The sequence below is a fragment of the Coloeus monedula genome, assembly GCF_965178545.1.
Source record: "Coloeus monedula genome assembly, chromosome: 12".
Taxonomy (NCBI): domain Eukaryota; kingdom Metazoa; phylum Chordata; class Aves; order Passeriformes; family Corvidae; genus Coloeus; species Coloeus monedula.
In genome coordinates this window covers 14,419,163-14,442,904 of record NC_138792.1, presented here as the reverse complement: position 1 = coordinate 14,442,904, position 23,742 = coordinate 14,419,163, and the positions used below count along the sequence as shown (strand labels likewise).

The 23,742-nt window shown below is 48.7% G+C and overlaps 1 protein-coding gene across 2 annotated transcripts in view; it reads right to left on the bottom strand.

Moving 5' to 3' along the window:
* Positions 1-23,742, bottom strand: part of PCDH19 (protocadherin 19) — a gene marked incomplete at its 5' end in the record, with an annotated part of 55,215 nt that overhangs the window by 14,558 nt on the left and 16,915 nt on the right. Inside the window, 2 exons of one of the 2 annotated variants that reach the window (XM_082289634.1) lie at positions 10,423-10,595; positions 14,015-14,073. In XM_082289634.1, coding sequence (XP_082145760.1) covers positions 10,423-10,595; positions 14,015-14,073 — 232 coding nt within the window. The remainder of the gene's footprint in view (positions 1-10,422; positions 10,596-14,014; positions 14,074-23,742) is intronic. The other variant, XM_082289633.1, reaches the window with a different exon arrangement.

The window sequence follows — 23,742 nt, the reverse complement described above, 5'->3', positions numbered from 1 at the left end:
GAAACAAAAGTTTGGAACAAGCCAAACACATTCAATTTGCCTGAATAATTTAGGCTGCTGAGTTATCATGTGCTTCATGGCCTGTCATCGAGAAAAGCTGTACTGCACAGGAAAGGTCTGTAAATCAATGCATCTGAGGGACCAAAAAAGCACTGCCTGTCAGAACAGATGCGGGACGTGCAAGTCACCCGGGGAGAGCTGCGAGGCACTCGGCATCCCTGGGCTCCAGGGGTGGCTCCCTGGGAGCCTGCCACAGGACACACGGCGGGACATCCAGAACACACGGCTCCCACTGAAATGTGCTGGTGAGCAGCAGTGTCAGTGGCACAAATAACAAATAAAGGGGCTGCACGAGAGCCAGAAGGGACTTTTGACAAAGGCATGGATTCATAGGGCAGGGGGGAATTGCTTTAGACTCACAGGTTGAGATAAGACATCAGGAATTAATTCTGTACTGTGAGGGGGGTGAGACACTGGCACAGGTTGCCCAGAGAAGCTGAGGGTGCCTCACTCCTGGAAGTGTTCAAGGCCAGGCTGGATGGGGCTCTGAGAAATCTGGGATAGTGGAAGGTGTCCCTGCCCCATCAGGGGCATTGGAAGTAGATGATCCTTAATGTCCCTTCCAACACAAACCCTTCTGTGATTATGAAGGTGACGGACTGGTAAACACAGAGAGCAAAAAACAAATCAAAGTCCAGTATATACACAGTAACCTTCCAGGACACACCTGAGTGTGCCAGACCCTCATCAAATGTATTTATACCCTCCAATAATGCAGCTGCTGTTCCCAAAAAACACTCTCCCTCTGACTGTTCCTGAATTACTACTATGCACAGTTATAACTTCAGGTTTCTAGCCAAATTCCTCTTCCCACACAAGAGCTGCCCCTTTATAACTTCTCACCAAGCTGTGCCTAATTCAGGATCGCAGGTAGTTGAGTTGAGAAAGTTCCTCTCCCAGGGCAAACCCAGGGGCTCCTCGCCTGGCTCGGGAGCCCTTCGCCTACTGAAGCAGCTGACTGGGATCGTGCCCGAGCAGACGAGGCAGCGCCGTGTGCTGAACTCGCACCAGCTCCTCCTCTGCCTCATCTCTTTAGTGAAGCCGACACTTCCAAAGCAGTCAGAAGAAATCAAGAGCTCGACCTATATTGGTTTGCAAGAGATGAGGACACCCACCTCCCTTGGCTTCTCACAAGAATTTCCAACCGACGCTCTTCACTCTTTCATTTTTCACATAAAACAGAGCAGGAACAGCCACAAAACCTGCTCTCTCTCCAGCACGTACCCAGCAGAGCCAAGTCTTCTCCCTAGGAAGTGCCAGAAGCTCCTCGCCTTTCACCCCCACCAGCTGCAGGTCCCCAGCACCCACAGGATGTGGCAGCCCGTGTCCCTGGCGGGAGGGACCCTCCCGTGACCGTCCCCACACCTCCAGCTGTGTGCCAGGGCGGCTCCGCGGCGCTTCCCCCGGATGCAAGGTAGCATCTGTGGTGAAATCTCACCAAATGATCCAAGATAGTTTTCTCCAGCTGGGACTGATTGAATATAGCCTGGGCACCGGATGATGTGGGAAATCAGTCGTAGCCGAGCACAAATTGCATGCATAGAGGTAATTACTGCAGCACAAGGTTGGTAGCACCACTACCCACATGACAGTGTATCTCAGCAATTTTCATTTCCTATTGCTTCAATTCAGAGAGGGGGTTTTTCATCTCTTTTTTTCTTTTCTTTTTTTTTTCTCTGTGGTTCAATTTACTCCTTTTCCTGCAGGGACTAATGCTAACCCAGGATTTCTTTGGGATACAGCTCTGGTTTCACTCCAGCCAGACATTCCACATACCCAGATGTCCCCCTGTTTATGACACCCAGACCTTGAGCCCGACCCATCTCGACCTGCCTCCACTGCCCTGCCCCAGGTGTGACTGTCACTGCCCGAAGGTGAGGTGACACAGCAGTGACCTCCTGCCACCAGCTGCCATGTGCCAGCACCCCCAGCCAGCTGTGGATGTTGGTAATGAAACACAACGTGCTGGTAGCTAATGAAGCTGGTTACAAACCAAGTCGTTCTTCACACTTGAAAAAGGGTGAAAATGCAATAAAGAAAATGGAACAAAAAGGGGTTTCTGCTGAAAAATAAAAACACTAGGAGAGCTAATGCTGAGAGTGGGGAGGCTGATCACTACCATTACAGATACTCAGCAAAAACAGGGGCCATATTATGTGTACTCTGATTATACACATCGTGACTAACACAGATGTATAATACACTTGCTATAAAGAACTTATTTTCCAAACAGACACAGGGGTTAAATGCAGGATGGAAGGGAAAACGACTGCACAAAGGCAACACACACCCAGCCAGAGCCCAGCCCAGCCCACGCTCCTGCTCCCCAGCCCACCCGCTCCCTGCGTACCTGTGAGCACCAGGAGGAAAGGCTGCCAAACTTCTTAATAATTCTGTGACCCATTTAAAAATATCTACTCTTACATTCATATATGCTGTATGAGAAATAAAATATAGCACTCACGAGTTTTGAGTGGCAGCACTTCCCTCAAGACAGATAAAAGCTGAGAGTTCTCTTTGCTGTTTGGTGCCAATTATTACAGAGTTTTGACTTATATATTATTACATAGATCATTTAGTAAAACAACCTACATACAAACCCAGTGGTGTGTCTCCCTTCAGCAGCTTCCTGCAGGAACTGGAGCAGTTCAGACACTCACCCATATCACCATATTTCAGAGATGGGTGGGCTCCTTCCCCTGCACCCAGAGGAGACACAGCCCTACAGCTCTCTGCAGCATGCAGCCTAATTAACAGAGGTCCAAACGATTTGTCATTATTGCACATATCAGCGTAACTGCACCACGTTTTGGAGGGAAAAACAACAGGCACCTGACTTGCGGAGCCCCTCTGGAGATGCTGGTCCACACCAGAACGCCACAGGCTGCCGGGCACGTGTCCTGGTGCCACAGCAGGCTCCCACCTGTGGCACCCACCCTGCCCAGGAGGCCGCCCCGAGCCCGCCGTGCGCCTGCACCCGCGGAGCCGGGGGTCACCGCGCTGCTTGTGGTGATTATTCCTTTAATAAAGGGCCCTGTATTTTCCAGCGGCTGCAAAATTGATGCGGGTTGCCATGGTAAGCACACACTTTCCCATTTAGCAGAATAATAGGCAGCTTTGTATAATTCACTGATTTCAGATGATTTCGCACCCCAAGCGCAAGTCGCTCAAGTTATGTAAGTCACCTGTTGTTTAGTCAATCTGGCAATTTTAATTAGAATAAATTTTTATGATTCCTCTTTGCAACACTTAGAGCAGCTCTGCCACCAGAATGCCGAGATGTCTGTAAATTATATGGGCCCCAATCACACCTTTTTTTGCTGTTTTAATTACAGTAACATTGCAGCATTAATCATGCAAGCCTCTGTTAAACAAGTAACAGCCATCCTCCATCATAATTAAAAAGAAAGGCCAAGCAAACAGGAGCTCTGGAGTTTCCCATATTTTCTCTGAAAATTATATTTTAACTTAAGAGTTTCACAAACACTAGTTTTATTTGGTTCTAATCAGTGTTGTGAAGGGAACACCGAAAGGTTAATAAGAGATGGTTAGTTTGTAATGCAAGTTTCCCGGTGCCAGCCCCAGCAGTTCAGTCTGTTTTCAGAGTCATTAACGATGTAGATTGATTACAGGAGGAGATTGGGAAGTGCTGGCTCGCTGCGTTAGCAGAAGGTTTGGTTTTATTCATATACCTTCCCTACTGTAAAATCTGATGGCCATTACCTTGACCACTTTGCCAGTCTTAACTGCTGTGAGAAGGAAAGTGTTAAAGGTTTCCTTAGAAGTTACTGGCAAAGGGGAAAAAGAGGCCATGTGAGCCTTTTTTTGACTTGTTTATAAGGCAAAAGGAAGCCGCAAGCTTGACTGAACTGTTTATTTATCTTAAAATATCTTGAAATCCAAGTATTGGGTAGTGGTTTTGGAAAAGGTTGCTTTGGAAGAGCCAGGGTTAGAACCGCCCCATCCCTCAGCTGAAGCCTGAGACAAAGATCTTCTCTGCAAAGGTTCTGCTTGGGCTGGAGTTTAGGAACAGTTAACTAAACCAAGCACAAATAGAAGCTAAAATTCTCTAATCAGAAATACCTCTTCTTCATATCTCCTATAAATTGCTCTCCAGTCACCCAGCAAAAATATGGCTAAGCAGTGACTGAATTTGACAAAATCTCATTAAAAAGTACAATAAAACAGTAGAAACTCTCCAAATTTCTGGGCTGATCATTCATCCATTACAAACCTACACAACGAGGCATGGATTCAAGTTTTAATTTTCCTCTCCAAGTTGCCAAAATGTTCACATCTGGTGAGTTTTCTCTGTGCTTAGGGGGAAAAAACTTGAGGATCTAAAGGTTATAACTCCCGTGACCCTGAATGGAGTAACTTCAGTGATGAAGTCTCTGAGAGAGCTATCTTTGAAGGAACTTGAAAACGGAAGGAAGGGTGCCAGGAATGTGGGATATAGGATAATGCTTCTTATGCAAACAAAGGAGGTTGCACATCTGTTTGTTATTTCGTTCTGCTGTTGCAAAGAGGGATTGGCTTCACTTACTGCTACAGAGATGACTTCAGTGTCACCCCTGCCCCCCATCACCTCCCAGCAAGGACTTCTCCAAGCTGTGTTCAATGTTACTGAGAAACTGAGGGAGAGCAGCACGAGGGATCTGTCCGTGCCAACCAGCACGTCCACGCATGGGTTATGACACCTTCTGGAGTGACCACTGCCCTGCTCTGCACTGACGTGGCGTGGAGCTGAAGGGAGCTGAGCCCAAAGGCAGGGCCGCCTGTCCCTCTGCCCGGCTCTGCCTGTCCACATCACCCTCTGAAGAAGGAGCTGATCATCACGCTCCTGGCAATGATAAGGGTCATCCTTATAAGGATGATAAGGGATCATCACGCTCCTGGCAATGATAAGGGTCATCTGAAGAGAGGCTCATTAGACTGAGCAGGACAGACTTTTTCCCAGTTACAGTCTAACAAAAGATATTACTCCCCTCCACAATCCCAGTTCGGCAACGTCAGCAGGAGCTTGGGGAGGATGGAGAGAACATGGACAAAAGCATCAGTAACCTCCAGGCAGAGCTCAACATGCAATCATTTAGAAGTGTGGGAATCACAAGACAATCAACTCCTCTGCCCAAAGACCAGCTTACCCACTCATCAGAAAAATCCTTCTCTGGGCTTTCAAAGTACCATGAGAAGCTGATTGCTCCCTCCATGCTGGCCACTGCAGGAGCACACTGAGCTCACTGTGGCTGCTTTACCAGAGAGCTGTGCAATAATACAGAAATCAGAGGAGCTGTAGTAATTGACACTGCCCTATAAAGAAAGCTTACAGCATTTATCCATCTTAAGGGATGTGCTGTCACTCACGTATGAATGCTATACTTTATGTCTTGTGCTGCATATATGAATACAAGAAAGTAGGCACTTTTATTAATTTGTAGAAACTTCCAGAGAAACGCAGCCTCCAAAGCCCTAGAACTTGTCACTTAGGTCTTCAGGTACCTGCAGCTCTACAGAAAGGCTTTTCTGCAGAGTGAAAGGGGGTTGTAGATAGAACGACTGCTGGAAATCAGCTTAAAAACATCAACAGTTTCTAATACCTGTGTTTGCCTCCAGTTAATACCATTAGTCATGTTCTCAATTCACAACTGAAATACACCCAGATACTATGGAGATGAGCATAAGAACCAATTGGAATACTCTAGGTAAAACCTGATCCCCTAAATGATGATACATCTGAATAATTTGGAATGCAACCAGCGAGAGAAGTTCCAGTGAATATCATGGGCCCATTTCTCCTTTACATCCAAATCTTATTTCTATACTGTGTGATAGTATAAAGAAGACTTAACATAACTATTTAAATATAACCCATTTCTATTCAAAGAACCCTTCATCTTGCTGGAGTTTATGGGACTCAGACACAGTTAAATCTCCCCTGTGAGCAAAGTTACACAGATGTGGAAATGTATGCGGGATCAGGTCTTTCCAGATGACATTTCACGTGAACCTTTACTGCTGATCTGGCACCAGAAAAGTGAAAGTGATGCTTTTAGAAGCAATTCTCTGTAGAGATCCATTACTGACATTGCTTAAAACCCTCTCATTTTGATTTTAAAGCTTTTTCACTATTTTATGGCTGTGGTGACTATTTCTAACACTGCCATTTTTATGATTAGTGTGTGCTTATTATTTTTGTATTTTCTATTTTTATTTTTATCTTAAACAGCGAATCACTGCTTCATTGGACCAATGATTTTCTTTCTACAATTGATGGTTAAAATACTGGCCAGCACTGGGAATTAAGGTAAGTGTGAAATCTGTTGCTTCTAACATTAAAAACTTATATTTGAAATACTGCCTTTCTGATTTCTATGCTGGAAAGAGCTCCTATGACTTACAGAGTACGAGAATGGCTCTCGCTCAAGGCAAGGTGAAAAAGGCAGTAGAATACATTTAAGCAAATCTAGGTGCTGGTGCACATCCACACAAAGAAAACAAGCCAATCCTGCACAAACACTATGTTTGGAAAAGGGCAAAGGGATTTAAAGAAAAAAGCACCAGTATGAGCAAAACCAAGGGAGGAATAACTACCTGAATCACAAAACAGAGTACCTAGCCTCAAAGATGCTAATTCAGGTCCTGAGGGATCTAATCAACCTCTTTGTTGAAGTAAAGATAAAACTTTTTGACAGCAAACGCTTTCTGATAAAATGGAATTTTCAATTACCCTGTGAAACATCTGGTCCGTGCTGCCATTTCCCGGGAAAACCACCACCACAGTCTGCAGTGTTGGGAAACATTTCACGCTGAGATCTCCCCGTGTTGCTGGGAGGAACAGGTGTCAGGAGCTTCGAACCCGCAATGTCTCCATCCCCCACAGCGTCCACAGGGGCCATGTGCCGGTGGGTCCCTGCCCCGCAGCACCACACGCTTCAGCTCCTCCTGGAAAGCAGGGTTTCCTCCAGTGCTGGACTTCGAGTCACAGGATATGGAGAAAATCCACCACATCTTGCAGTGAAATAGGCCAAGACACGAAGAGGACCCCAGGATTTACCCCCATCCTCCAGCAGACTGCTCCAGCCATCCCAAAACATCGCTGAGATCCAAGAGCCGCTGAGAACACCCCTCTCTCAAACAAATCCGTTTGGAAGTTCAGCTGAGGACGTCGTTAGGAAGAGAGTACAGATAAACTTCCAGCAGCGCTTTACACCTCCACAGATAAACAAACAATTAAACGGCAGCCAGGCAATCGCGGAAAGTGGAACGGCACCAGTGCCCGCCTTCCTCTGCATCCCATTTGGTGTCAATTAGCAAGGGAAGGAAAACAATCCTGGGCGATAATGAACTCCAAATTGGGTACATATTAGAGCAATTAAAGCCATCTTTTCATCAGACGAATTTATAATCAATAATTAAGATCCTGAGGTAAAGAGGGACTGGGCAGAAGTCCTGCTCCCAAAATACGCAATGTGGCTGAGCTCCAGGCAGTATTTCTGATGACCTGCTGCTACCCACTAAAGCTCAACACTCCCCATGCTATGGTTTGCCATTTTTCTAGAAATCTAGGTCATTTCCAAAGGAGGAGAAAGGGCTCCTGCCAGCAGGACTGGCAGCTGGTGTCATTCCCACCCAAGAGTGGCACCAGGAAAGCGAAACACCAGCAGCTCCCTGGGGCTTCCACACCCAAGTACTCAGCACTGGTGCCAGCTCACACACTGGTTTAAGAAGCCAAAGGAGCTTGGACCCATCCAAGCCTACCTCCCTCTGCAGGAAATCTAGCATCTCAGTAGGCAAAGACTGGCCAGACAGGTCCACAATGACCACCCTGAGCCACCACAGAGGGATCATTCTCTGCTACCCAGCTACCAGGATTTTTGCCAACCAGAGTCTGCCTTGGCAGATCCTGGGTTACCCACTGAGCAGGTGAAGACTCACAAATTATTGGGATAAAGTCTGAGAGCTGGCCACTCGTGAAGGACTCGTGGTGTCACCAGCTGAGGTCCAAGACCAGCAGAGACTGGCCATGGGAGAACCACGCCAGGCTCCCAGACAGGAGATCATTACCATCAACAAGCAAACTCTGACAACAAGTCCCCCACCCCATTTCTCTGGATTACATGAGAGGCAGTTTGGGCAGGGACAACAAGCAAAAGCAAAGCATAGGTACATGAGCTGCCAGGCTGCTCTTCAGACAAGGACTGTGTGTTTGGAGCAGTAGTCAGCCAACAGTCCTGCACACCTTGTCACTGAATTTCTTGTGTTTCCCCCCCACCCTGCCACTCTGCCCCAAAATCCGCTAAAAATTACCAAGCCAAAATGATCACTTTAATCATGTGGGAACTGCTGTTATCACTATCACCTCAGCATTTTGATTTTCCTGATTACTTTCTGCAGTACCTGTTTCACAAACCAGCTCAGGCAACACTCTCTTTAACCTTTTATCCAGCTTCTGTGACAGTAACCACTAACTTCCCCACCTGTGCTGCTCCTCTCCTTGCTCTACCAACACCCCGATAACCTTACAGGTTTACCCCAAGCTCTTCCACATGAGACAGTGGGGGCCCTGCAGGACAAGAGAGCTGATTGTGGCACACCTGCCTGCAGGTGCAGCTGGATGGCACCGCAGCACTGGCATGCTGCTTTCCTCCCAGAAATAAACCAGACTCAGGAGCACCAACCCCCTTGGCCACAGCAGGACCAGGAGACAGACAGGTTGCTTTCAGAAGTCACCTTCTGGAAATACTCCTGATTTTTGGGGTGTATTGTACATGCAGTGAGAAGTTCATGCTACAGTGGACTGAGCCATATTTACTCCCATCTGACTCCTCCGATGAGCTCTGCCTCCAGCTCAGCCTCTTTAACTTATTTGCATTGTTATCAGAGCCAGCACGCAGACTTATCAGGAATGTAATCCCTGTAAAACCCTATCTTCAGTCCATTGAGATTGGGTTTTTTGCTGAAGAAATGTGACAAAAAATTAACAGATGTTGCTCAGACCATTCACCAGGATGGGAATCAATTATGAACATTTTTGCTCCTGCAGTCATCCCTTACTACAAATGCATCTTAGGAAACCCTCTCCTGATCGAAATGAAAAAGCATTTCTTTGTAATGGAAGAATAATAAATGATAGCTATCAGCCTGCATTCTCTGACACGGTGCTGGTCCGCGGAGAATTAAACTGCCACTGTACAGTTATATAAATGTTTAATTTTTTTCATCTTTGGCCACAGTAGGGTTGTCTGGAAATACATTATCTCTGCGGATGCCATCCCTCTCCAATTAGTGTGGCTGGCAGCGTGGAATGTGTAGGTGACCTCTGTGTTCCCCTCCTCGTGGAGTCTTACAGGGTTAACTACGGCCATTTAACAGACTCTATCGAGAATTAATACAGCGATCAGATTCTCTCCAGAAAAATCCCACACTTGGAGGCGCAGATGGCAAGAACTCTCTCTCCCCCGTTTGACTCTTTTATGACAGCAAAACAAAGGCTTTTAATGATGTTTACCATGAATTGAATTAAACAGCTGAAGACCAGTTCATAATCACAACATTTTGTTTTCATATCCTTAAGTCTTTTAGCAGTGGGGCTTCCAGTTGAGCCTCAGCTACAGCTTATCTCAAGATATAGCCAAGTGCCCCGAGGCTCCCCTGCGCCGGAGCACCAAGCCACACTCAGGCTCCTTAATTGAAAAAGACAGGATGTTTGCATAGGATGTTTGCATCCCTCAGACATTAAAAGCGACATTCATGCCCAAGTACAAACGACACTTGGGCTCAGCTGAACTCCTCTGACTTCCTTCCTCTAGCTAATACCGGTCTGATTCCAGAGCAGGGCTTCATCCCTGCACGTGGGGACGGTAAGAGCTGAAACCTGCCACCTGTGCAGGAGAGAAGACTCAAACCCTCGCCCAGTGGCCTGAGCTAATCCCTCGTGGGATGCCTGACTAATTGCCTACATGCTCTGCTGACCTTTGAGACAAGTTGCCTGGACAGGGCCTGCGTAGGAGCTCCGGAGCTGGGCCAGGAGTGCCGGGAAGGGCACACACACACCATCGGTGCTCCGGAGGGGAGCGCGGGCAGGGACCAGCCCTAATCCCAACACCCACTCGCTGTCAGGCAGACACTCAGGGCCTTGGGTTTTCTGCCTGTGAGTAGAGGATAACCCCAACTGCTCACTTACCTGACAGGCGTGGCGTGAAGATTAATTTATATCAACGCAGCGCTCTGACGACATACAGCATTATCCCCAGTGAGCACTGAGCATCCTCACTGCACACCCACCTGGGCAGCACCAGAGCCAGCAGATGGGGCATGCGGGGGGCAGTGGGCACCACTCAGGGTGCAGCAGTGGCTCACCTTGCTCAGGGCCCTGGGAGCCCATGGAGGGGACGCTGGTGTTCAGCACATCGTTGACGGCCGTGTCGCAGTAGAGGCCCCGCTGCACATCATGCTCGCTGTCTGTCTGGTCACTCTCCTCATGGCCACTGTCCTTCAGACTGTTCCCCTCCAAGTCCTTGAACGTGGAGCTGCTGGGGAAACACAGCTGTCACTTACTGGGTGGGACAAGGTGGCCCCCGACACCCCACGAGACCTGCGGGGATGGGAGGTCCCTGCCCTCCACAGCGCCCAGTGATACTGCCCAGCCACGGAGAGCTGGGGCAGGGAGCGTGGGGGGAATGCTCCCCGACTGGCACCTCTGCACCCCGAAACACAGCGTCCAGCCTGCACCACCCCACAGGCTGCTCCTGCCCATGGGTGTGGTGTCAGCCTGTGGGTACAGTCAGGCTGCCGTGGGTCTTGTGGATTCTCAGAGCGAAGCACGATTTGAATTAAAATTCTTAAAAATATACTTTAAATGAGCTGCTTCTACAACTTGGCTCTCCCAAGTTGTATTACCTCATAATGAAGTTACACAAGATCTAAACCCCATTTTTTTAGGTTATAAGCCAAATCCTAATCACTTAAACCTTAAAAATAAAAGTCTTCCCAGAAACAGGAATTTCTTTTAATCATGATGATGCATTCTTATTTTTAAAAATAAACCAGTGATTCTGGGTCCAAGTTCATGCAGCTGTAAGGAAATCTGATATGCAGTCAAACATCCTTGACAGCCCCTGCAAGCACAGCCACTGCTGGGAGGACCCAAGGACTGAGCTGCTGCCAGATTTCCCCCAAAGGGCTGAGAAGCCCCAACACCCCACAGAACGCGGTCCCCAGGCCAGAGGGATGGAAGAAGGACAGCTCCTATGAAGACAAGCTCCTATGAGAGAGCTGGGACTGTTCATCCTGGACAAGGCTCTGGGAAGACCTTAGAGCGCCTTCCAGTTCCTAAAGGGGACTTATAAAAAGGAGTAACTTTTTACATGGGCAAATAGTGATAGGACATACAAAAAAGAGGAGAGTGGCTTTTTACACAGACAGTGATAGGACAAGGGGGGATGGTTTTAAACTGAAAGACGAGAGATGAGACTTAGATATTAGAAAGAAATTCTTCCCTGTGAGGGTGGAGAGGCCCTGGCACAGGCTGCCCCTGGATCCCTGGAAGTGTTCCAGGCCAGGATGGACAGGGCTTGGAGCAAGCTGGGATAGTGGAAGGTGTCCCTGCCCATGGCAGGGGGTTGGAACTGGATGATCTGTAAGGTCCCTTCCAACCCAAATCATTCTGTGATTCTATGAAGAGCTGCATTTCTGGCTGCATTTGGGACTCTTCTGCTACTCCCCAACACCCTGAGAGGGGCCATGCCCCAGGACACTGGGCTGCTGCAAGTGGCAGGGACACCTTGAGATGCACCTGCCCCATGTGGCACAGCCTGTGCTCCTTCCATGCCCAGCCTTGGCATGGGAAAACTGTGCTCATTGGGAGGATCCACCTGCATCCACTTCTCCAAACTTTCTCACTGGTTGATCTGGTGTGAAACGTCAGTGAATGACATGGCCCTCAAAGCCCCAAAGAGCTGGAGATTTTCATTACTTTGAAAAGCCCTTTTGTGTCTCCAGGGAAACCAAGCAGACCACCTACCATCTGATGCTCTGCAAAGGCACATGAGGGGGGAGCTCTGAAATACATACAAATTGGTAAACCTTCAAACATTACCTTTTAAATAAAGATGTCCCTGTTGAAGCCACTGACTTTGATTCCAGGTGACATCAAAGTTTTCTAAGTTAAGAAAGCACTACAAATCTACAATTCATTTGTGTGTGTGTGGATGAGCGAGAGAGGCAGGCAGACAACACAGGAGAAGTACAAATAGATTAATTAAGTGCTGGATTTGAGAAGATTCACTCACCAAAGATAGTAGAGCTACAACATCTTCATAAAGGCAAAGGATGAAAATGATGCCACGGTATGTTACAGCAAATATTTTTTGTTCTCAGATGTCTGCACAGCATTCCTGGCACTCATTGTACTTAAGATACGAGACAAAGGTAGAAAGCAAGGGGAACCGCTGTCCTACACGGAGCTGCTGTTCATAATGCGCAGACAGCCCATGTTACCAGGCATTTATCTTCCCCGCAGTGAGCCAGACCGTAATGCAGCAGCCACACGACATGTTTCCACGGCTGACACTTCTCTAAAGGATGGGCAGGTCTGGGGGAACCGGCAGCAGCAGCATTTCCCAAACAATACAACCTCGGAGTAAGCCCCACCGCGGCAGGCGGGAGCGCTGTTTGCCTTTATCTTAGATGTGAATGAGGAAAGATTTAATAGATTTGGGGTTTTTTTAGTGTGCCTGAAGACCTCAGGCGAGGAGCAGCGTGGCACAGGCCAGCCAACTCTCACAGTCACATTAGCATCGTTAAACACCACGAGCCACGCAGGCAAATACACCTGCCCTTCGCTGCCTGAACCCGCACTGCTTAAACAATGCGCTCGCAGCTCCCTTACTGCTCAGGTTTTTAAGATGTAAACAAATGGGATCTCAGCCAGGCAGATAATTGGATATTTTTACTGCTCAGATCAGATCTCAACAGTTCAGGGCCAGCTTCTGCTCTCTGTAAAACCCTTGGTTCAGCGATGGCTTCTGCAGAGCCACCACGCACAGCCCCGCTGGGCACTGGCATGGGCGCAGGCACGGGCATGGTCTGCTCCCCACACACCTTGGCTGGGCCCTGGGGAGAGGAGGGACGCAGGCAAGAAGCTGCTGGCCGTGTCCTGCACCCTCCTCCTGCACAGGGAGCTGGCCCTGCAGCCCTGCAGCTCCTGGTGAGCAGTATTGATCATGCTGTGTCAGTGCCTTTCCCGGGAGGCAGCGGCAAGCCCGGCCTCCTGCCCCCGGGGCGATGCTCGCCTCTGGGCTAACACAGCCCAGTGCGGTTCAGCTGGGTAGCCCTGGCATGAAAGTGCCAGAGACATTCCCTCACCACTGCTAGGCTCTGAGGATAGCAGTATTTCACCCAAAGGGTTCAATTCCCCCAAGGGTAACTGCCAGGTTGCAGTTGAACTGATTGATTCCTTTTTACCCACGGAAGAAATCAGCCTAGCAATGTGCTGTTTGCCTTGGTAATCAAACAGAAACAGTGAGCTAGAACAGTGAGCTGCATCCAACCCAATTACCTGCCCCCAAACAACTTGTTGGTTTTTTTTTAATTCTCCCCGCCTCACATGGCAGGGAGATCTCACCACCCAAATCTATCCTTTTATTCCTGTGCATTCAAATGGAATAAACTCTCAGAATTTGAAAGTTGTCAGGGTAACAGCACTCTACCTCACTTACTGCACCTTCCCAGCATGAAAAAGCCAAAGAGAAGGAAAAAAAGACTTTCCTTTATTGCAAACCATGAGCAATGGGACTTAATGGGAAGTAAGTACTGTTTTAAAATCAAATTATTACTCTTGAAAAGTTTTGCATAATAAAATAAGCAAGTAGTATATAATGCAGCATGGAAGAACATTAAACCCTTGGGAGTTGGCAGGGCCAAGCCAAGCCCTTCAAGCAAGCCTACGTACCTTTTTATTAAATGAGCTCTGCTGTTCACGTAGTTGGAATCAAAGGAGTAGTTTTCAGTCTGGAAGGAGGAGAAGAAAACGGAGATGGTTACAAGTCTGATTTCTCCATGACTGGGAAGAGTCAGGTTTGCAGGGCCAGGACGAAACCCAAGAGGGAAGGAGCACCCCATGATGGGACAGGCCCCTGTGAACAGGACAGAGCCAGGAATGGAAAACTCCCGTACCTGTCAGTCTTTCCCCCAACTTTCACCAAAAAAGAGGCTGGCTGGTGACCACAGAACAATTTGCAGACAAGAAACAATGTGACTATGCTCTGTTACAAAACTAATTGCTTCTAATTCCCTGATGGACTCAGTTCTGTGTGTGTCAATTTGACTGAAAGTTCAGAAGGTATTTTTCTTATTAGTGTATAATTAACATGTTAAAATATTTATTGCATGGATATGTAAATGCCAGCAAGGTAATCCCCTGCCGGAGAATTTAATGCGGGCACTTTTCTTTGTTTTACATCATTTCATTTGCAGAGACAGTGGGCTCTGTTATTAATAAAAAAGCAAACAATGGGTGACATGCTTAAAAGTTAGAGGGGAGTAAAAGAAGGGGAGAAAAGTCAAAGGAGTTCTTACTTGCAAGCAAAACCCACTAACTCTCTCTGCAATTGAAACGCCGTCTTTTAACCTCAGATTACACAGCCCCAGGGTTCTGGTGCTGCCAGCAGGTAAGGAACCACAAAAAAGCAACCAGAAGGTAGGGGAGAGAGCAGGGAGAAAGCCACGAGACCACGGAGGGAGCCATCAGGGGGCACATGGCAGGAGCTGTGCAGTGGGATGCAGTGGCAGGTGCATGGTAGGATGTGATGGGAGGTGCATGGATAACCACAGTGGTGGAACATGGTGGGATCTGCACAGCCTGGCCGGGATCCTTCCTGCACTTCAGGGAGCCCTGAGGATGCCGGACCTTGTACAAGTCAGGCACCCCAGTCCACCTGTCCATCCACCCAAAGTCCTACCAGATCTGCAGGGATCCCACCTGGGCTCCCACCAGCACCATCCCTGGCCCTGGGGATGCTCCTTAAATCCTGAACAGCAGAAGGAGCAGTCTTTGCCCTGCTCCCCTTCCTCAAAACAGCAGCATCCTCCCACAACAGAATCGGGGACACCCACCTGCCCCACAGCCCTGTCCTGCCTCCTCTCTGCCACGCTCCTCCTCGCCCCAGCCCCGTGGTTGTTCTCCTTCCCAAAGCACCGCTCTGGGATACTATGGCCTGTTTTTATGGCAATTATGAACATGGTAAAAATAAATGCATGCATCTTTAATGTCTCAATAAATAAAGGAAAGCAGAGTCTGCTGCTAACGTAATCACAATGGCAGGATGCAGGGAGTGGGGCCACTGCAGCAGAGCCGAATGTGAAATCCAATCGTACCCCAGCCGAGGTTACACAGCTCTGCCAAGATAATAAAGCAGAGGCAGCATTGGTTAAGTGTAACCTTTTCTGAAATACAGCACAATATCTAATTTACCAAACAGGAACCTCCCAGAGAGGAACATGCGAGGAGCAGCGAGCCGGGGGAGTTGGCCTAGCACTCAGCACAGCTCGGTTATTACTTTCACACAGTAATTACTGCTGGAGAGTCACGCAGGAGATTTACTGCACAAACTACTGGTCCCTGCAGTTCCTGCATTCGCGGTCCTGCCGGACGACTTTGATGCTCAGAGCTCAGGAGCAAACACACACACGTATTTTCAAAGCACATAATACCCAAGAACCTAAATACCACAGAAAATACCTGATCCTGTGTTTATCCATCACTCCTGGGGCTGCCATCCCAAGGGGGTGGATGCCACCCCACAGCATCGCCCCCAAGCAGCCTCACAGCAGACCCCAAATGAGCTGAGAGAAGCCAAGCAATGGGGGCAGAAGGGATCGCAGCCAGTTTTGGCACAATCCTTGCACAGGGGGGAGCCTCCTCTATCACCCAGCACTGGCAGACAGGGGAAGGGGCTCCCAGAAGGCCAAAGCCTCAGCTGGATCCATCCCTGCATCCCCAGCAGCAGGGAGACCCCCTGCACCCATCACCACCTCCATCATCTCCATCCCTGCATGTGCACAGTTCAGCCCCGGGAAAACCAGGAGAGGACCAGCTGGGTGAGGGGATGCAGACAGCCAATTTCAATACATACAGGTACACTGAAGAGCTTTAGAACACTCAGAGCATGGACACTGCATCGCCCAGGCTTCAGGGGCCAAGGAATACCCAAGGTCATCCACAGGGAAAGACTGACCAGTGCCACCAAAATCCCACAGGCTAAGGAGATGCCACATGTGCACCGCACCACAGCCCAGATACAGACCTGGCACCAAATCCTCCTCGGACCAACAGCATTGGGAGCTTTGCCGTTAATTTCAAACCAAAAACAAAGACCATATCCTGGCTCAACTCATTCACCGATGAGCAAATTCCCGGGATTTATGTTTGATGGACTGAAGTAACGTCCTTCCTGTGTACTCCCTGCTCCATGTGTCCCCCCTCCTCAGGACGCTCTGCACCACGCCACTGATGAAACCCCACATCCGCACGGAGAAGAGGGTTCCTGAGGGGCTGGACACAGCATCCGTTCCCAGGCTTCCAATTCCCCCACTGCTGGACACAGCACAAGTAATGATAATTACTTCCAGACTTCAGACAAAACAAGGAGTGACACGGCCACAGGGATGGGAAATCCTCTTCCCTGGGTCTGCACCCTCGGAGGTGAGAGCTGCCTGTGCTGCCCACACTGGCACAAGGGTGGGCTGCCCATCACTTCCCGCACGGGCGCACTCCCTCCAGCCCGGTTTCTTTACTTTGCCATGGGATTATCTCTCAAGGTTATCTCCATGCAGACTAGAGGATCAAAACAGAAAAATAAAAAAGAAATCAGATTTTTCATGGAGAAGGGCTGCTTTACAGCTTGCATTATTCAATCAAAGTTCACTTGATTTAATTCTAGTTCATCCTGCAAGGTGCAATCATTTACAAACAGAGGCAAAATGACGGGAAAGGAGAGTGTCTTCGACATGTCAACATTTTAATTGGGAAAGGATCCGCTCCCTCTCTTAATGAGACCCAAAGAACAAAGTCAAAGAACAAAAAAGAGGTAAAAGGTAAGGCTGGCTGGCACCGTTGAAAGCGTGCTCTTCATCAAGTGCATCACTGAGAGGCTGGCCCACATCTTCTTCATTATTTTGGCAAAAGCAAATGAACTGTCACTTTCTCACTAATCAGCATCGCTCCTGTAGAAATCAAAGGGGAGCCCAGCCCCAAGTCCAGCCTCTCCTTTCCATGTTCAGAGCCAGGCGCAGCAAGGCCCTCCCAAACACGCTGCCAGCTTCTGCTCGCTGTAATGTGAAGAAAGGATGTTCACACTTGTCACGCTCAGCCCCACAGCCTCTGTGCCATGAATAAACAGTGCATTCCAGACATCGGCAACGCTGAATAACACCTTGCATAAAGTCTGTAGCCTCAGCCTGCTTTTCTCTTGGAGGAGAGAAACCCTGCTGTCCTCTGGGCTCGGGATTTGCTTTCCAGATGCAGACGTGTTGGTGTCAATGCCATCAAAAGGAGCCCTGGCTCGGCATACAACTTACCAGTGCCTAATTTGAAAAATGCTTTCAACCGCTGCCTTAGCAACACAAATATAAATATAACAACAGACACATTCCAAATCAAGCAATCAGGAGGGAAATATTAAACTTTTTTTTTCCCCCTTGCGGTTACTTTTGGTTGAGGACTGCCAATTCCATTAAATTAAAAAAAAAAAGGATGTACAAACGTCAGTACAACTCTTCTTGACCTGGATATCGACAGGGTGACTTCCCCGACAGCAAAAGGTCTGTTAGCAACAGGGCACTGCTCTAACGACTGCTCACTCTCTGCCTTAGAAACAGAAATAAACTCTGGTGGATCTAAAGGCAGTTTAAGAGGAACTAATGCAAGTGCCAGCAGAAAGGTCAGCGGGCTGCAGCAACTCCAGGCACAACCAGCACCGCAGACTGCTGGAGAAATAGAGGATGCTGGCTGGGGTCAGTCCCCAGGGTGGGAGGGATGTGTCCTGGGCCATGCCAGCAGGCTGGGATCAGCACAGCCATGTCCCCGTAGCCTGCTCGCCTCAGGGCAGATGCCTGGCATCTGGTTCTTCATCACTCTTCCCTCTTTTCAGCTATTTCAGATGTGGGATTTTTTTCAAAGCAAACTCCACAGAGGTGAAAATCCAGCTTTCTCCACTGCATGTGGATCCAGGCTCTTGATAAAGGGTTTGATTCCTCAGTCCACACATCAGCCAGCCCCCAGCAAAGTCCATGGTTGTTCAGAGCTGGGCTCATCTCTCCCAACCCGAAGTGACAGGTATCCATCCATCCGCCAGCCTCTGCCTCGGAAGACGGCTCTGAAGCATCTCAACACAGGGGTTTTTGCCCTTCTTCTCACTTCAGGGTGAAAACATTTCTATCTTTCCACAAATTATTGTAAACCTGCTGCAACCTCCTGCCAAAGCATGTAGGGACCCTTCACAAACTCAGCTTCATAAAAATGACACATTTAGCGCCACTTTTTCAGGGTTATCCCTTGAGCCTTTTTTTTCCCCTACATGCCTCGTTAATAAAGCTTGCATGTCACCCTTTATTATTAAAAAACAAAGCGGACCTTTCTCCAAGGCTGCAATGTGCATCTCTCCTTTTGGGTGTCACAAAATCCTCCAGAAACATGCGACGGCTCCTCATTCTCTGCATCAAGCTGCACATCTCCACCCGGAGCACCAGCCTCCTGACTTTCCCTCTGTGCTGCAGGCACCACTGGGGACCACAGAAATGGCAAATTGTTCCCAAAAATCCACTGTGCCTCCCTGGTGGGAAGGGTAGAGCTTGTAAGACCGCTTCTCCTGGTCCTTCTGTATCCTCAGTCCTGTTCTCCATGGGCCACTCAATCACAGGCTCCAGCATCTGCAATAGAACTGATGCTGCCTATTAGGAGATCTCACCAGCATTTAATTCTTATGGTTTGAATTATATTGTGGGTGATACAGAATTCATGCAAATTAAATAAGAACGCTCCAGCTGCACTTGGGCAACAGTGAAAATTTCCAAGTAGGGACCAGGTCAAATGAAGTACGCATCAGCAATGAGGGAAAGCCATTATCATTTAGCAAGCTGCTTATTTAGCCCATGGGAAATAGGGAAGCAGTCTGAGACTCCTTCCCACCAGGAGCAGGCACAGTAGAAAACCCCACAGAACACCGGAATCAAGCCCCACGGCCCGAGAGGAGCAGCCAGGCTGGTGCTGATGCTCTCACACCCAGCAACACGGCTGGTCCCCCTCTGCACACCGGCAGGAGACTCATCAGATCCAGCTCCGGGCTGGGAGCACATCACAAAGGACATCAGGAGAGATTTTCCCCCGTTGTGTGCGATGGCACATAATTAGCCCCATGCTATGGCCACTGACGAGGATGCTGCTGCCAGGACCTGTGACCAGGTGCAGAGCCTGACCCACTTGAGGAGCTCTGCTCCTCCTCTCCCTGCTCCCCACCAGCTCCACTCTGGCACTGACGGCACATGCGGCATCCGCAGCCACACACGAGGGTCTGAGCAGCACCGCTGCGGAGACGTCAAATAGATCCCTATTCCCCAGATCCAACTATCCCATATCCGCACCTCCTGGCATGGGGGGTGTCAGAGGTTTGAGAGCAGCAGCAGCCCAAGGCTTTGGGTTAAGCAGCAGTGCAAACTCCACCCAAATAGCTACTGGGGTTGCCACCATGGGGGAGAATCAGCAAACGCTGACAGACACAGCGGGAAGAGCAATGCCCACGTCACACCAAGGAACCCACCGCCCTCTCCCCTGGCAGCCAAGCTGTGCTGTGGCTCTGAGATCCCCGCAGGGCCAGAGCCCTTGGAAAGGACCCATCTGGCCACTGGTGTCCATCAGTAGCTCCAGCCACTCCACGGGCACTGAAGCACAAGTCAAGGGAGGGGGCAGAGGACGAACCTTTGTCAACAGCCCCAGGCAAGACAGAAGGAAAACATGAAGCGATTCAGCTCCTAAGGAGTATTTAGGAGCCAGTCACCTGGAAGAGCTGAAAGGACCTGACCTCTGGCATCTCCCTCTGCAGCCATCTCCCCACACCCAGCTCACTGACAAAGCTTCTCATAGAGGAGACTGCAAGCTGTGAACTACCAACATAGCGTCTCTGGAGAAGTAAGTGCATTTAGCATCTGATATTGATGTTTTATAATTAGATGTAATACAGCAGATCATTTTCCTGCACTTGATCAATGAAACCAGGGTTGGGTTTGGGGTTAGGCTGTTTTGCAGACACTGATTGCTGCCTAAGCCTACTGGAGCAGTGCCTTGCTCGCTTCAGCAGGAACGAGCAGAGATGAGGATGTGCAAACACAGCATCCATTTAGATTTACTATCCCCGAAATACAAACAGAATATTTATTTCTGGCCTTTTAAGCAGTAATTCCAAATTTAATGAGGTACAAGGAACATTCCTCAGGGCCAGACACTATGGCTACTTAACACCACCAAGGCTCTAATTACTACTGCAGCTTAAATAAAGGGCATTTCGTTCTGATGGACATTATTAACACTGAAAGAACTGAGTCCAGCCTCCATTTTCTCTTGATGAAATAAAAAGCTTTGCAGAGAAATCACTGGGAGAGTTCATCCTTTAGCATCACTCCTCTCATCAGACTAAGCAGAAGTATCAAGCCAGACCATGTCACAGTGCAAGCATCCCACTAATCCACGCTGAACTCCTGTCCCCTCCCCAAATAAATGCAGGCTTTGTCATTTTTTGTTTGAAAATGGATCAGAGGCAAGAGAAAAGTTGCTGCTGAGATGTGATTTTGAAAAAAGGTATAGGATTAAAAACCCAGATTGAATCCAGGAGCAGCAACACACAACTAAGCCAAAACTGCACCCCACAAAGCCACAAATTGTGTCACCTGGTTGGATTTGTCAACAGAACAGAAATCTACAGTGTGGTTATGAAGAGCAAAAATGCAATCCTAAAAAACCTGCATTACCTTCACATGGTATCTATAACCCCGAAGCTTTTTGGGGGACATGGCACAGGGGTCCCTCCATTGGAACCATCACAGCAGATACCTGCTTGGCACCACCCCTCAAAATCTATTGAAAAGCAAAATACTGACCCAAAGGTGGGGCAGGCTTTCTAGGGAGGAGCATACAGACACGTTCTCACACGGACCAAGAGCAGCCAGGAGGCTGGTGATGCTCTGGCAGCTACCCACTGCTTCCCCCCTGGCTGGGACAGGAGGGATTTGGGGGCAGCAGGGGCAATGCCTCCCTCCCATGTGCCCACTGATGGGCAGGGGGCTGAGCTTGCCAGGGCCGTGGGGCACAGCCTTCTGCACAGGGGTCCTGCCTCGATATGCCAAGGAAAACTCCCTGCAGGGATATAATAGCCAATAAACCCAATAAAAGGGGCTTTCCCATCACCTGTACCTGGGATTTTCAGATGTGTGATGGACCCATGCGTGCAGCTCCCAGCACAGACTACACCCCTCCCTAAGTAGTGTGAGAAACAATCTGGATCTAATCAGCAGCCCCAGGATGATGGGGCACGACTTAGAAATTTGTTAAAAAACCTTTCAGAACTGTCCTTTCCCTGCCTCCTGCCATTAGGAATGAAAACAAATATAACAGAAGAACTTTTTTTTAAATGTTCCCATCTCTAGGGCTAAATAAAACTGCCTGTCATTCACCTTCTGGACTGGCAGGTCAGACCAATGCGTTTTGTAGGGAACAGGAGTAATCACAGATTTGTCACTGCAAAAAGAAAAAAGGGAAAAAAAAGGGAAAAAAAAAAAAAAAAAACGAAACGAAAAAGCAAAAATCATTGCAGCTGAGTTAAAAATAGGGAAGGTGTGAGATGCTGCTGCCAGCTCGGCACATCGGAGCCATGGGATGCCCGGGCTGCATCCCCGAGCGTGCACAAGCCCCGGGGTGTCAGGGGGCACAGGAGGGACCTTGGCCCTGTCCCGTTTTCCAGGGAAAACCCCATTTCTTCTAATTTTTGGGCAAGCAGACAGAGCTTCCTAGCCTACACACCCCCCAGACATTTTCCTCCCACGGCTTCACCAGAGGCCAGACCTGGTCCCACGCGTGCCCTGGCACAGGGTCACGGGCATCCAGACCCAGCTCTGGAGTGGAACCTCTGCACCAGCAGCTCCTGCCTGGCTTCAGCTAAAATCCCCCCGCACTGGCAGATAATCAAACTGAGACAAACACCGTCCTGCATGCTCATGGTTTTATCATTCACATTGTTTATCAGGAATTGCACGGGAAGGCTTGCAATCAGGATAGCCTCAGGCAGCTCCCACTCGAAGCCTCGAGGGGATTTCGCTCACAACAAAACTCTTTATCAAAACCAGTTTTCCCTTATTTTAATTTTTTTTCCCTACTTGGGCAGAAAAACACAGCTCTCCAGCCCACAAAATCACCCTGCAGCCATGAGACTGGCAGCAAATCTGAGCGGGACTGGCCTTCCTCCCACTGCCATCGCTGTCTCATCCTGGGTGGGGAGTGGATGTGAAGCCTGGCTCTGCTCAGCCCAGCCCCACTCAGAACCCACTGCCTCCCAAAGATGCCATGCTGGCTCCAGCATCCTTGGGGACACAGCAGCACCCTCTGAATAGCCCTTCCTCCCCGCTGAGCCGTGCTACCAGCTCCTACCAGCTCTGGGGCGGTGGGAAACTGAGGAATTCAAGATAACAGGAGCCTGTGTTCTCCCAGAACAAACTGCAGGGAAATGAATGACAATAAAGTGCTCACCACGTTAAGGGATCTCTCTCTGGCACTAGCTGGATGCCCTTCTCCATCCCCATGCTGCCCTCTCCCCTGCCCACAGCCACCCCACATTATTAACAGCCTGGTAAACACAGCCCGTTGGTTATTACAAAGATGCCAAAACCTTACTACTTCTTGTTCCTTCCAGTTAATGTACCATAGCCAAGGATAAATTGCTATTACAAGGAACTAAAAATAAAAATGTTTCAGAGGCCGTAATTGGCTTGTCTTGTTGGGCTTTTTAAGGAGCCAAAGTACCAGTTCCAGGCTATTAGCCCTAAGGTTGTAGGAGAATAGTATAAAATATTTCTTCATTAAAACCCTACCTTCTCCATAGACGTGTTTTTCTTTAGGGGTTTTTTTTTTTCCCTTTCCTTCTTTCTTTTTTTTATTCCCCCTTTTTTAAATTATTATTATTTTCTTTTTAAAAGACATGCGTTATCAAATGAGCTTTAGTTAAAAGAGGGCTCTGAAAGCCCAGAGGTGATATAAATAGACAGAGCTGAGTGCAGCTGGAGAACCAGCCAGAGCCTTCACTCATCTATTCAGGTCATTTTTCTACAACTTACATAATATTCCTCAGTTGCATCCATAATCTTGGGTCATTTTTAATAATCAGCACCAAATCTTGCAGTCCTTGAGGAGACAGTGCTCTGTGCTGGAAAGCACCCAGCCCACTGGTGTGGGACAGGACCATAGTCACCACAGTCTGCAACCCACTACGAGGCTGCCAAGGGTGCCCAGGGTGCTCCCTGAGATGGGGACTATGGGTTTTTTCCTTTTGAGGCTTTTTGGTGCTATTTGGTTATTAAGAGCTTCAGTTACCACCATTACTCAGTGTCAGCAACAACCACAACAGTCACGGTTTTTAGGAG